The 14854-nt window shown below is 42.4% G+C and overlaps 2 protein-coding genes across 2 annotated transcripts in view; one reads left to right on the forward strand and one right to left on the reverse strand.

Moving 5' to 3' along the window:
• Positions 1–4974: 4974 nt before the first annotated feature.
• Positions 4975–7121, reverse strand: LOC108075090 (glucose-6-phosphate 1-dehydrogenase). The gene has a single exon (XM_017167372.3). The coding sequence runs from the start codon at positions 7009–7011 to the stop codon at positions 5380–5382; it is 1632 nt and encodes a 543-aa protein (XP_017022861.1). The 5' UTR covers positions 7012–7121; the 3' UTR covers positions 4975–5379.
• Positions 7122–13230: 6109 nt separating this feature from the next.
• The window catches only part of Oct-TyrR (Octopamine-Tyramine receptor), a 33659-nt gene continuing 32035 nt past the window's right edge, over positions 13231–14854 (forward strand). The window contains exon 1 of the mRNA XM_017167719.3: positions 13231–13545. The gene's annotated coding sequence lies outside the window, so the exon portion shown is untranslated. The remainder of the gene's footprint in view (positions 13546–14854) is intronic.

Below are 14854 nucleotides of genomic sequence, written 5' to 3' on the forward strand. Positions count from 1 at the left end.
TGCAGGCCCCCAAATTGCCATTATGAAAATGCTCAGCGAAGTGTGGCGAGAAGAACTATTTTCAAATTATAATATGCTCTTGAGGTGAGCAGGCATCAGAGCTGAAATAAACTTTAGACCGAATTACCCCGCACATCGCGGCAATAACTCAAGAGAGTCAATAAAAAATAGGAGGGAGCACGCAGCTGGCTTCGAGGAGAGCACTTCATAACTTGTTTATGAAAACCAAAAGCGCATAACAAATAAATTTCCTCAATGTGCAACATAAAAGCGTATTTACGATCCGGAAATAAATGGCAAATTGTCGCATAATATTTGTTTGTGCCCCAGAAAAGGGAGATAATCAAATAGGGGCTGAACCGAGGGACCAGCCCCGCGATTAAATGGAGATGGAACGACAATCGGGACTCCTTGGGTGTCATTCCTAATAAGTCAAAGTCAAAGTTGAAAGGGAAGAGGTTTTCGGATTCTGATTTGGATGTGGAGCGTGGCAGATGACGTTAATGTGCGATAAAAATCCGCCATAAAATGCACGAAGACGAAGGCGAGGAGTCAGCAAAATAAGTGCGAGATGTGAAACTTTTTCGTCGCTTTACAAGTCTCCCTTTCCTTAAAATTACATTGCTGATTTTTATTTTTCCCAACGGAAAACATGACAGCCAACAACTTATATTCAGTCTACTAAAGTGGATCCGTTTAATGAGTGTCATTAAAAATATTTAATTAGTTTATATAGGCTTTGAGGCAAGTGATGAAAGCATTTATTTAATTTGCAACACACAAAAACAACAGAAACAAGTTAATAATGCGATTAATGTAGAGAAAATAATGCATGGAAGATTTATATACCAGTGCAGGGTATTATAATTTAAGAATTTAAGAAGCTTGCAAGGCAGTGAAGGAGTCGTTATCAACCTTTTTGAAGTTCCTTGCTTTTTTTTATTATTTTATAATTCCTTTCTAACATTTATATAATTTTGGTAACTTATCTACAGCTTTAGCTTCAGAACTTGTCAATTAAAACCCCCACTTACTTTTAAGTTTATTGCAAAATTAATGGTCCATTCAACTTTTCAAGATAACTTCACATTTATTTAAAATGAACCATTCTGTATTTTCCCGAGACTCGGGTCAAAACATTTTTGAGACCGTTGTGCGAGGCTAGATTATTAAATTACCAAAGCATCCCGAAAAACATTTCACATATAAATATTCATGAATGAGGAACTGCTCGTAAAGCGAAGACAATTTGCATATGTATGCATTGAGGGGCAAGTATTTTAAGTTCTTTTTTTTTTGTCGAAGGAATGGCAGACTATAGTAAAAGCAGCTGGCTGAGCGAGGACATAAAAAGTGAGCTGGAAGTCGAGAGGGAAGCCAAGCACCTAGCTCATATTACGACATCCTACGCATCAAATGACACGTTTTAACACCAGTACAAAAGTACGGAGGCGCCACACTCTGTCTCACACACACACAGACCAGGGGCACACACCATGACCACCGCCATGCCACGGAGGAAGCTGGAGACGTGCATCCTGCTGCATCGCCCGCGTTGATGAGCGTGGCAAGAGAAGTCGGGATGCCGCCGCGAGTGCACATCGACTATAAACCGCATTTTTACGTGCCATAGGAACGGAGGATCTCCGGGTCTCTAAGAGCCTATCTAAGCGCTGAATTCTTTAAGCTGCCTCCTCTGGTGAACAGAGAGCTTTCAAGGCGGGAACTGCAAATGGCAAAATGTCCGGGACAAGCAAGCAATTATTTTGACATATCATGTCATCTTTGAAATGAACAAAAAAGCTTTTAACTGTTCCTTTTTCTGCTGATACAGATTCAGAATTTGTCACCAAACTCTGGGCTTCTAACCAACTAACCAAAGCCAGTTGTACCCATTTCAATTAGGACTTCCTTCAATAGTTTATTACCAAAGCACAACCCTCTGGGGATTTGTTAGGGAGATTTCGCTAGAGTCCGAGCTAAATCCATCACCCATACTCTTCATGTCATAGCCAATCTCATCTCTCTAGATTACCTGGCCCACACCTCCATTGGCTTTACTATCTCGCCTCACTAATCCCATCATTTCACACCCTTCGGGGGCGATCTCAACCAAACCGGAACATCTTTCACCTCCATTTCCATTTCATGTTAGACCAACATATTTCGGGGTTTCCCATCGCAGGCGTTGAAAATCTGCCCAATTCGTTTGCTTTGATTACGAGCTTGTTGCAGGAGCAGGAGCACAACCAACCAACCAGAACCAGTGCCAGCACCAGAACCGGAGCCAGAAACACCTCCAAAGCCACAAGCCCCAACAACTGAGTTGGCCAACATTTAGCTAACTATTTTTTCACACTCCCTTCATTGCACTCTCGTGCTCCTCTGTTGCCCCTTTTTTGCCAGTCACTTTTAAATTAAGCAATTTGAAATGTTGACCAGAGAATCTTTCCTTTACTTCGCTTCACGTCCACTGCGGACCGCAAAATGTTGGCCCACAACTTGTGTAGAGTGTCACGGGCTGTAATCGCTCCTTGTATGTGGCTGTAACTTGGTCAGGAGCGGTGGCAATAGCCGTAGAGATAGCACCAGGAACCGTGTCGAAGGATGAGTCGATGGCCAACTAACTACAATTTTTTGATTGCCCGTGTTTTGTAAGCGCGCTGGCCATTTGCTTTACTGCTCCAGCCCCCCAACAAGGGTTCCCCGTGTCCTCTCGGACATTCCCCTTGTATGCTGCTGCTCCCTGCAAAGGCGGCCAGAGCTCAGAGCTCTGGCCCAGCCATTTTAATTTCACTTTACGGTTTCCAAACACGAAATCCTTTTTGCCACTAGGTGTGTAGCCAGGACTCGTTTCTTATCGCCCCTCTGCCTCCCCGGCTGTTTGTTTGGGTCCCCTGTTTGTGGGGTATTAAAAAGTGAAATGGTGGAATCCGAGAACCCGAACCAACAGCCAAGGATGCCCAGTCATACATATGTGTGAGTGTGCTGAAAAGGAAGGAACAGTGCAGATACCGGACATGAACTGCACGGAAAAAGAAATGTCTTTAACTTCTGGAATTAAATAATATTTAAAACAAACAAGAAGGGGCATAAATATGTATCTTAAAACTTAATTAAGAAATTATTAGAATTTATATTAATTCAATAAACACAAATTCAAGCTAGTGTCCGTTGAATATTTTGGTGGCCTTTACCCAGATTCGCCTCCCCTTGAGACCCAGTTAGGCTCGATTAGGTAAGGAAACTCTTTGGTTAAAATGCTTAGGATTGAATTTTATTCTTGGAAATTGTTGTCCAAATCATTTAAAGGGTTTACAAAAGCCCTTACCCGATTTATACCTAATTTACCTAATCTAAAATATCAAAAATATAAAAATAAGGCGAAATAAAGCTGGATTTATTTTAAACTTCTAATGCTACGATCGTGTTTAATTTCCTAGTCTCGCAGTATGTTTCCTACGCTTTATTTATCTAAAACCCTTACAAAAAACTTCAACATTCTATGATAATATTTCACCTCCAGTCTTTTCCTAAGAAGTTCAAAGCAAATGATTTAATCGGTTTACAATATCCCCCATTTATATTCGTAGGAAATTAAATAAAAGCCAGTCAGAGTGGCGGCCACAAAGGAGGACCCATATGCAAGAGTCGCCGCTGGAGGCATGAGGATGGCAAATAAAATAAATAAACTCGGAGGCAATCCCAATTGAAAGCGACAATATTGTTTTTAATGATTTTCATGGCCCAGACGCAACGCTGCTCTGGCGGAATCTTTATTTTCCGGGGGAGGAAAATCTTTTTATTTGGCTTTTTGGCAGCCGGAGGGTGCGAGGCAAAAAGCAAGGAAAACAAGCGGCAAAGAAAAGAAAATAACACAAAGCATATGCGTGGGCGGAGCAACAAAGACCATGGAAAATCAACAAGGAAGCGGGAAATTGAAGATTCGAAGTGAAAGGCCCCAGCAATATTGCGTTTTAAGCAAATGTATGCAGAGAATAACAATGCAGTTCGGCAGCTTGGTGCATTAGTTAATTAAATTATATTCCGCAAACTCTAAATTCTAAATCTTTAAATCAAAATTAATGGAAAGTAAATTTACCTAAATCCATTTAAGTAAGCTTTAATTTTCTATTTATAATTTATAATATTTATTTCTATTTAACATCGATTTTTCCTGTTTTCTCCTACACCTAATGTGTCCTACCAAGACATTTCCGCTTCCAATTTACATTAGAATATTTGCTGAATCAGCGCAGAGTAGTCATCATCATCATTATCATCATCACTAGGAGCAGGGAGTGACCACAGCAAAGTTTGCGGGGTAAACAAGAAGTCAAAGACTGGTGATTGAGCAGTTCAAAGTTTCTTAGCCAAAGTTGCGCTTAAGAAATCAAAGTAACTTTCCTCACTATTGCAAACTCCAATCCACTGCCCCTGCGATCTGGGTTATATATAGTATATGTATATGTGTACTTTTTTCATCAACTGCTATACAGTTATTGGAAACTTTTACGAAAACCGAGAGCCCGGAGGAGCAGGCAAGTTGCCAGCAAAACAACGAGGAACAACAACTGGCCAACTGCCTGCGACCAGAACCAGTTAATACACTAGCAAGTTCAAAAGGGTTTTGTTATTGGCATACTAGAAAATATCATATATTATAGTTTATCAGATATTTCATAAATATTCTTAAAAGCAATTGTGTGAAATAATATTGAAAATAAAGCTTGTTGGAACTGGGTTATTGAACAAAAAAGATTCGCCTTAAAAACATAACATATTCATATAAAAGACATGTTAATGAGATTTTAATTTATAGATAAATAATACCGATATATTTAGCAGATTTGCTAGAAATTTTAAAAGGTTTTATGGAGACTTTAATACAATTGTTAGAATATTTTAAGTCGCATTTAATTTATTTTCATAAGAAAATATAAATAATTATTTAAAAGAAAAGACAGCACTATATAAGCTGCTTGTGCAAAAATAACATAATAAAATTACTAATTTTAATAATTTGTACATACAATTTTATAACAATTTTTCTAGAGCATTCCGCAGTTCCCTTTGATCGTCACAGAAACTCTCCCCTGTTATTTACGAGCTCCTTGCGACCACCAGCACAGCCAAGGGACAATGGCCAAATCATGCGTGTTATTTATTCCCTTCCAGGACAACATGGCAACAACTGCAGCAGAGCGGAGCCGAAGTGACCGGGATGGATAGTGTTGATGGCTCGGGGCTAAGCCAGGGCCAGTGGAGCGGTCAAGGTGCAGAGGCTGGAGGTGGAGGTGGTTACTGCTGGCCATCTGGTGCAGCAGTAGCCCTAGCTTCAGCACTTGTTTAATTAAAAAACTTTTGCTGTTGATTTTATTAGCCCTTCGGCAGCGACTTGCCGCTGAACGTTGAGATTTTATCAGCTTTGTTCTGCCGCTCCGGCTTGAGGGCGGTGTGGGGCCCAATGAGGATCCGGCTCTTCTTCAGCGTGTACTCCAGCGTCTCCTCACTTTCGTGCCACTCGTCCGAGGCGAAGAAAGCGAAGCCAGCGTTAGCGGCCAACTGATAGGCCTGCGCAGGTCCTCTTGATCCGAAATCATAATATATGGGACGTGGACGATCAGTCTCGATGGTGTTGAGGATCGGGGAGAAGATGCGCCAGATTTCGCACTGCTCGTCAGTGCGCATAAAGTAGGCCTGATCCCCGTTAAATACATCCATTAAGGACTGGGAGTAGTGGTCAAGTCCACGTGATCCCGGGCCGCGGTCGTCCACCCGAAGATTGAGCTCCGTCTCACGCAGGGACTTATCTTCGCCCTGCCGCTTAAGGCGCACACGCATGAAGACCTCCTCCGTGGGATGCCAGCGAAGAACCAGTTCGTTCCTCGCCTCCCCACTGGCGCTGTAGAAGGCGTCGCAAGTGGGCACCGGCTTGTATTGGATCCGCACCTCGGACTTGCTGTCGTTGAGAGCCTTTCCCGCCCGCAGGATGAAGGGCACGCCCCTCCAGCGCCGGCTATTGACGTTGAGCACCGCCAGGGCGAAAGTGGGCTGAATAGAGTCCTTGGGTATGTAGTTGTGCTCCAAGTAGCCGCACTTGGCGGGATCCCCCTCACGCCCGTTGTTGCGATACTGGGCGAAAACCAGATCGCTCATAGTGAGAGTCAGCACCTGCTGCAGAGCCTTCAATCGTTCCGAACGCAAATCCTCGGCCGTATTTGCATACGGCTGGTCCATGATGATCATGGCCAGAATCTGGATCATGTGATTCGTCATCAGGTCGCGGATAATACCCATCTGGTTGAAGTATTCTGCTTGCGAGGCCTTCACAGGGTGCTCGCACTTTACCGAGATCATCACGGCGGCCACGTGCTGATTGTTCAGAGTGGCGCCCCACAAGTAATTGCCATAACGCAGCGCCAGGAAGTTCTGAAGAACCCTCTTGCTCAACAGATGGTCCATGAGGAAGATCTGCGACTCCTTGAAACAGCTGCACAGCATGTTTTGGAAGGGCCGGTACGTAAGATCGTCGCGGCCGAAGGGCTTCTCCAGGACTATCCTTGTCCAACCTGTTGGAGAGCCGCATTTGCGACTGATATTTTGGGCAACTGCATCGAGGACCACCGGTGGTAGAGCCAAATAGAAGATGCGATTCGCCTGTGACTGTGGATACTGTGCCTCATGTTCCAGAATTGTCTCCGCCAAAGACATAAAGTGCTCCACCTTGTCGTACTCGCCCTGGATGCAGTCCACAATCTTCCAGAAACGATTGTACTTGTCGGGGTCTTTGGTTCTGTCCAGGCTCATGTAGGGCAGCACCTGGATTCGCAGGGATTTTGTTTGCAGCAGAGTGCGACAGAAGTTGAATATCCGGAGGTTCTGCGGTAGTCGATTGTCCCGAAAGAGAGTCCACAAAGTTGGAAACAGCTTCTGCCGGGCCAGAAGCCCCGAGGCCCCAAGGATTACCAACGAGTAGGTCTCCTCGTTTGAAGCATCAATGGGAGGCATTTTTGGAAATTTTATGGAAAATTAATTTGGAGAAAAGACCGGAAAAGTTATAGAAATTTCTGCCCGAAAATTTGAATAGCTCAGTGAGAGCTATGGCCAGGATATAGGGACCAAAGGAAAGGCAGCTTCAATAAGTACTTTAAGTTCTATAAATTCTGTTAAGAAAACTATGTCTACCCTAAGGAAAAAGGCTAAATACACCCACAAATACTAAACTCAAGAATTCCCTAAGACCGAATCTTTTTCTTAGCTTAAATGCCCTTTCAGGCTTAAACCAAAAACCATGTTCCCAACCAAAGGGATTTGAGCTGCTCGGCAGGCGGCGGAGCGGAAGTCTGGGCCAGACAAACTGCCTGGAATGGCTGCTGAGCAGGGAGTAAGCCTCAAGTTCCACATAAACACATGAGAGATTTTCAGTTGAGTCTGCCCCAGCGCTGCAGGCAATTCAAATTCAATCATTACAAATGCCCTGAGCCAGGAGTCAAAGGAGCTGAGCAGCTGAGCAGCTGGGGAGCCACGGATTGCAGTCTCGGCTGCATTGGCATTCCTATTGCACTGCGTGCCACACATGATGGTGGTGGCTCCTATGGCACAATACCAAGAAGAAGACACCTTTGATGCTCCGATGGCCGGGCTTATTCAATTTTCTCCGTCGAAAATCGTAATAAAAGTCCAGTCGAACGTTGGAATTCCCTTGTTTTAGCTTTCAGAGGAAAAGTCCAGAGCTAAGTTGAAAGTGGAAGCCACTTCTGTAGCTTCTCTTCGCTCAAGTTATTTGGGTTGGGCAATTTGAGTGCAGGATCTCCCGGAAGATGGGGCCCTTTATCCACCCTTCTTAGCAAAGCACCTGTAAATCCTCTTTACTCTCTTCACCATCGATATTCGTGGAGATCTATTTTACTTTTAAGTCAAAGGAATGATATTATCATCACATATATATTTATTTTAAATGAAAATCGAAAGATTTAATTATATGGTAATTTCTCCTAGAAGCAAGACATATTTGTCGGCTTTGCATTTAATCTCTGAGGTGAGAAAAAGGACAAACTACCAATTACAAGAAGGCTTATGTGCTTAGGCCTCTTCGGTTTGTCTAACTAAATAAAGAGAAAAACTAAGCAAATAACCAAAAACACAAAAAGCACGAGAAGAGAACGTGCCACACAAGATTCGAAATCAGGACTAATTCAGTGGAGCAGCCGTTGCCCTTGGATTCCATTCCTTCACTCTAACCGATGAGAGAGTTCATCTCACGGACTCGGTGTACGTGCCTGTCAAACTCCACACAATCAATATGGGAAGAGTCTGGCGGAGATTAGTTGCCCGGAGATGGGAGCAAAGCCCTCGCATTGGACATCTTGAGCTTCGATTTGCTTGTTGTTGCCGTTGTTAATTGGCTTTGTTTGCGAACAAAACCCTGAGCACCCTTGTGATATGCGCAATCCCTCGGCAAAAACGTCTTACAAATGCTGCCCCGGCCCACCTGGCGTATGCTTGTTATTCTCCCATAATCATGGTCGAGCATTGGTCAAGTGAGCTTGTATTTACAACTAATTGAGGTCGAAGTCTTACATTTGCATAAGCTTACACCAGTCCGATGGGCATATATCCATCCAATGGATTGATTCCGACATAAAGATTAATTGGCCGAAATCTTAAGCTAAATCGAGTTAAGAATGTGCTTATTGAAAGCACTGCTGCCGTAATATTATGTTTTTGAGCTGAATTACCTAAAATAAAGCAATTAGAATGGAATACCAAATTATTCTAGATATTAGCGAGAGATAAATATCAAAGCGGGCTTAAATTTGTTCGAATGTTTTAGCAATTACCAAGCAAGCAATAATCAAATATTTCTGGTTGGATTTATTGTGATTAACTTAACTTATATAAATGCAAAACAACCAACGATATATGTACTCAATATTAAACAAATTAATACAATAAATGCTGCGTAAAATAATCTCATTTGTTTTCTACATATAAGCTTCGAATTCCTGGCTTTTCGCTTTATTTTAATATGTATGCCTGGGCCTGGATTATGCTCAAATACAAATCAGATGCATCATTTAGGATATGGCACATCCCTCATATCTTGACCTTTCCAGTGACCCGGCATTTCCTACATTTCTTTGCGGACCCTGTCAGTAGGCCAACTGGCGCCTCTTGAAAGTCAATTTCAATCAGCAAACAAAGGAAATTTCTAGGCCAGAACATAAACACAAACACAAGAGTGGTCAATGAGCCCGGATCTGGGAAGAGAGTGCCGGATGGATGACCTGGGCAAAGTGGCCAGGACAACACAGGACAGAGAAAATGAGGGCCAGCCGGCAGCAGCCGGAACTCTGGTAACGATTTATGCCCGGTCTAAACATTTTAAACACAAGCATAAATCACAAACACACCGAGACCAAGGAAGCTGGATGAAATATTTGGCAAACAGTTGCTTAAAGCCAAAGTTTTTAAATGGCCAAATGAACAGGTCAGGCCGGGGAGTCCTTTCCTACTCTCTGTCTCGATGATGTGTGACAGTTTGTGGCAAATTGAAAAGGGCAGACTTGGACTTGGACTTGGACTCCGACTCAGACACGCCATTAAGCTCATAATTGCCACATGGAGATGTGTCCGAATCTTTGGCCAGGCTGAGCACCCGGAATATGTGCCATCTGCTGTGAGTTTATTGTGGTTTATTCGCTTTCATTTACTTTCGCTTGGCCCACATAAAATTTAATTAAATTGTTTTGTTGCATTCGGGCCAAATGGAATTCGTTTTGGCCAACTGCCATCAACTTCAGCATCTCCGGCGCAAACGAGGCGCACAAAGGAAGCGAAAATAAAGAAATCCCTGTTCGCATAATTAAAAGAAGCCGCAACTGCGGCCTCCACATTTTTGTGGCTAATCTTTTATGAGATTCCGCAGCCACGAAAGCGGATTCCTTCGCTTCTCATTCATCAAATGAATCAGGATTTCTTTGTATTTGTTTGTCACCTCCCGGGGTGAGCTGCTCTCCCGCCTTATTACCTACCACTTAAGGGTCGGTTTCTGGCATCCGTTAAAGTAATTGGCTCACGGAACGAAACGGTTGACTATTTAAAAATGTATAGAGGTATAATATTTGGGGGAAATATATTTCCCAAATTCATTTCCCCGAAACCCATTAAGGGGTTTGCCTTCTGCCACTGTTAAAATAATTAATTTTCGGGGGCAATTTAAAATTCCAACCCGCAGGTTGGCAGTTGACAAGCGGCCTTTTAATAGGCAGTTGACCTTTGGTTACATTATTACAAGCTATTTAAGCAGTTATTCACGCCATCGGGGAGCCCCAAATTGTTGGGAAAGGTTAGTGGCCAAATTAGCCCGAGAAAATCAATAAAAGCCATGCGGCTTTCTCAGTTCGGGAATACTGGGAAATTGAATAATTAAATACGGTGAAATTTTGGGTTAACAACAGCGAAAGTTACGGGCTTAAAGCTGCAGACAGAAAACCAAGGCCCACTTTTAGACGCACACACCAATGGCACACTCACAAAACGGCACACAAAGAGGGCCAAAAATGAAAGAAACTCATTGGCATATCTACATATTTCTGGTTCAATGCATTGCCAGAACGGCAAACCCGAAATACAGAACGGCAAACAAGCAGGCAAACATCTCTGGCGATTATGCAGTGAAAAAGAGCAGCGGCATGGGGAATCCCAGCTTGGCAACAGGACGACAAGCCTCGAAAAGGGACAAGAAGCGAGGAGCGAGTAACGAGAGCGCGTGGAAATCCTCCGCAGGGCAGGCAAGCCGAAAGTATTCGAAAGATGCCAATTCATTTGTGCCATAAACAACTACAAACACAATCGGATGGCAACAACAATAAACCAGGCAGGCGGCACACAAGATACTGAACACATCCGTGCGGGAATATAGAATGCATATGCATATGCACACTCTTTATATTGGCCAACTATCGATCCGAGCCATTGTAATTTGCAACTTTTCATTTTCCACTCGCATTTTTCTCAGTCCGATGATAAATTATTATTTGTTGGGGGCCTGACAGTCGCAGCAGCAAAATGTGAAATAATTTCTAGATATTCCATTTGGATCAAATTAAGGAAATTGTTTCCGGGTATTGAACAAGAGTCCTTTTGCTACCCATCGAACTGTTCATATTGAAGGGGATTTATTGAAAACTAAATAAAATGCCAAAGAAATCTCTTTAAAGTCTGTTCTTCCGGATGTTAAGATCTCAATGCTAAACATTCTTAAAGAATTTAGTATTACCTTAAAATATTTATAAAGTTTTTAGTCATTCAATGAAGAAATAATATTTATATAAATTATATGCATATTTTTAGGTTCCCAAAATCTCTTTAAGAAATACCAGCTCTGACTTTAAATAACATTAAAATTAAGGGATTCCTTATTCAGGTTCATGAGTGCGGTAGATTTATATAATTAATTTTAATAAAATTCCGCAAAATTAATTTAAACAAGCATCGAAGAGTGTACAAAAGTGGGGCTCTCGAAATGAGTGTATCTTTACGTTATTTTTTCCCCTTTGGGCGGCAATTGCTTTGATGTGGGCGAATGGTATGCAAATGTGACCGACCCAAATACACAGACAGACATCGGTAAGTGTGCGGTTGAGGTGAGTCGGGGCTTTGAAGGACCGTCGTCCTGTCTGCCAAGCAGCAATCCACATGTGAATCACACACTTAAATGTGTTGGGCATGTTATGACAGTCAGCCAATGTTTATGTGGAAAAAGTATCCTGAGAGGGGAGCCCGGAGAGCTCCTGTGCCTGCCTGAACTCCTGGCTGCGTCTCCACTTGCAGATGAGAGCGTACTTGGCTTTATGATTTGGCCAGGACCTTCGACACAGTTTGTCATTTGCTTCTTGTCACTGTTTCCAATGGTCTCCAGTATACGTGTGCGTGTGCAGGATAATTTGCTGTGACATGCAACTGCTAAAACTTTAATTGACAACAGCCAGCAAGGAGCTGGGAGCAGGCCGACAGGGGACAGGACAGGCGGGAAGGGCCCACAACAACGGAGAGCTAGATTATATCCGGCTGGCCAACAGACTGCAGTTCAAAACAAACTGCCAGCTCCTCTCTCATCTTTTTCAGACTCATGCTCCGGTATAATTGAGTTTCCTGCCTGCAAGAACAATAACCGGAGCAGCAGCAGTAGAAGCAGCAGCAGCAGCAACAGCAAATTATTGTTGTATCATTCCTCTAACGGAGTGAATAACAATCCTCCTTTCCATCAAGCGCCCATGAATGTCTGATGTGAATTGTCACTTTTTGCAGCTGCCACTCTTACCATTTTCCCAGGAACAACTAACAAGAATTTGCCGGGAAGTGAAAATAATTGGAGATCAAAAGTCTGAAATCAAGGCTACTCGTTCATCATAAAAAGAGAAAGTATCTACACTTCTTCTTCCTCTGATTTCATAGACAACATATTAGAAAGCCGTGCATAAAACGATTACTATTCATATATATTTAATATTGTGGTTGTATTACAAATAAAATTTAAACTTTAAAGGTATCTAAATGCATGCCATAAATGTTTAAACATTATTAATTAATTTTTCTCTGGTAAATGGAATAATTTTTGATTCGATGTATTTATTTTTTCCATAACAAAATGTTGTAAAGTTAAAATGAATTATTCTCAAAATCCTATAAGAGCAAGGAAAAATACTTTTCGCTTGTTGGCAGAATCAACAGTTTGGCAACTAAGAGAGCCACGCTAATGGAATCGGTGCACTGCTTTGCCGACGCCGAGCACACGATTCGGGCCGATACATATATCACTTCGTTTCGGTCGGGCCAAGAGCCCAAGAACCAAAATCCCAGAGTCCCATAGCCACGAGTCGAGCGACGAGGCGACGAACTGTTGCGGGCGGCTGAAGTTTAAGGACGGACGCGGAATGCTGTTCAGTTCCGTGCGAATTGGCGTTGGGTGTGGACGCGAGTGGCGGAAAACGGAAAAGCAGAGCACTTCCATCTCGCGCGACTCTGACGACTCCGGCGTTGATGCGGCTTTAGAAATTCCCGCAAAGTTCAAGTGACAATTTCCCAGCCAATAACAACTTTGCCGCAAAGTGAACGCAAATTGAATTGGAATCGATTGTCTTCGATCTTCCTCGATTCATTAAAAGCTGGAAAAAGGAAAGAGGAAAAAGAAACACACACAAAAAAAAACACAAAGTTTTCAGTGCAAAAAAGTTGCAGGTTCTGTGGCTTTGCAATTGAAGCCGAAGCCGAACCGAAAATTTCTCAAATGAGTTCTAATTGGGCCGGGCTAAACCAATTAGTAGCATTTATTCTTGTGTAATAAATAAATTGCCAACAATTATGACTTGCGAGTTCCACTCAAGCATAATCAAATGAAATGTTCAACAAAATGTTTACGGCAATTGCAGCTCAAAGCGCAAACAAACCATAGACGAGGTGCAGCGTGTTGTGGCAGTGGCAAGACAGCTCAAAGAAAGCCGCAAGGCTCGCCCAGAAATATATAATTGGTAACAGCAGGTAAGCAACATAATCAGAGCAAACTTTGCATCGACTTCCTTCAGGCAATGCTCGGGGGAGGGAGAATTACTAGTGGCGTAGCTCTAATTATAATATTTTCGAGAAAGTTTAGCAATTTAAAATAATAACCAAAGGGGTAATATTAATTAAAGTCCTTGAACCAGAAATTTGTTCTTTGTCAAGCATGTTTATTATTTAAACAAAATAATATATAAAACGGAAAACTATACTTAATATTTTTAATTTGTGAAAGAACTAAAGGAAAATGTACCTTGACAATGAAAAGTTGTATAACCATGAAGCTATTAATTAAAAAAAAAATATTATAACAAACTCTTTTCCCTGATAGAACGCATAAGGTGAAAATCCCAATTTATTGATATTGCAAATCCCCTTGAAATGTATTTTTCACAATATATAATTACACATCAATCAAATATTCTTCAAAGAAAACTCCTAAACAACATAGCCACCACATCTGGCAAAGGCTTTTCTTTTCCAAGGGTTTTCCCGCTTGATCCCGAATAAGAGAGTGCCGAAAAAAATTGGCATAAAGTAAGCAAGGGAGCAAGGACACGCGCGAAAGCCAAAGAAAAGCATGTGTGTGTGCGTGTATGTAATAGGGGAGCAGGCACAAATTTCCCAAGTGCGAAGGTGTATTTCATTTAAACACCTTTAATTAATTAAACAGCTCCCCGAGTGCGGGCCGCCTTAAAAACTTCTTGTTTGGCTCACAACGTGGAGGTTGCGCCTCAACGTCGTTCTTTAGCGGCATGATTATTATTTTATTTCATGTTGTGGCTTTTAAGTAACAGACTTAGCACAATAGCAGGACGAGGTCCCAGATACACGGCCCCGGGGCGGGAGTCCCGCGGAGACGCCGCATTTCTGTCCCAGTGCGTGCCGCATTTATACCAATTTGAAAAGCGCGGCTTACTTTCGCGCCAACCGCATGATTATATATTTATTTGATTTTTCCGGTCTGCCGGTCTGCGGTTGCTCTTTCCAGCCCCGGCCTTACTCAGCCATCCTCTGTCCTTGGGTTCGTTGCCCAGAAAGTATTTACATAAAATCTAATCAAAAGGCATGCCACATTATCTGCTCGGACCGCCGTCTCATGAAAATTTCAATAAGACTTTGACACAGATACAAATCCTCGTGCATATATCTGGGTACATATTCCATATACACATATATATAAATATATTTACCGCAGCACATATATATTTAATATATAAGAGAGCTGCACTTAACCTACAACCCGGCATCGTTTAGTCAACGAAGGTTTTCGGCTCGAACAACTCTAAAA

Source organism: Drosophila kikkawai, chromosome 3L (assembly GCF_030179895.1).
Source record: "Drosophila kikkawai strain 14028-0561.14 chromosome 3L, DkikHiC1v2, whole genome shotgun sequence".
Lineage (NCBI taxonomy): Eukaryota > Metazoa > Arthropoda > Insecta > Diptera > Drosophilidae > Drosophila > Drosophila kikkawai.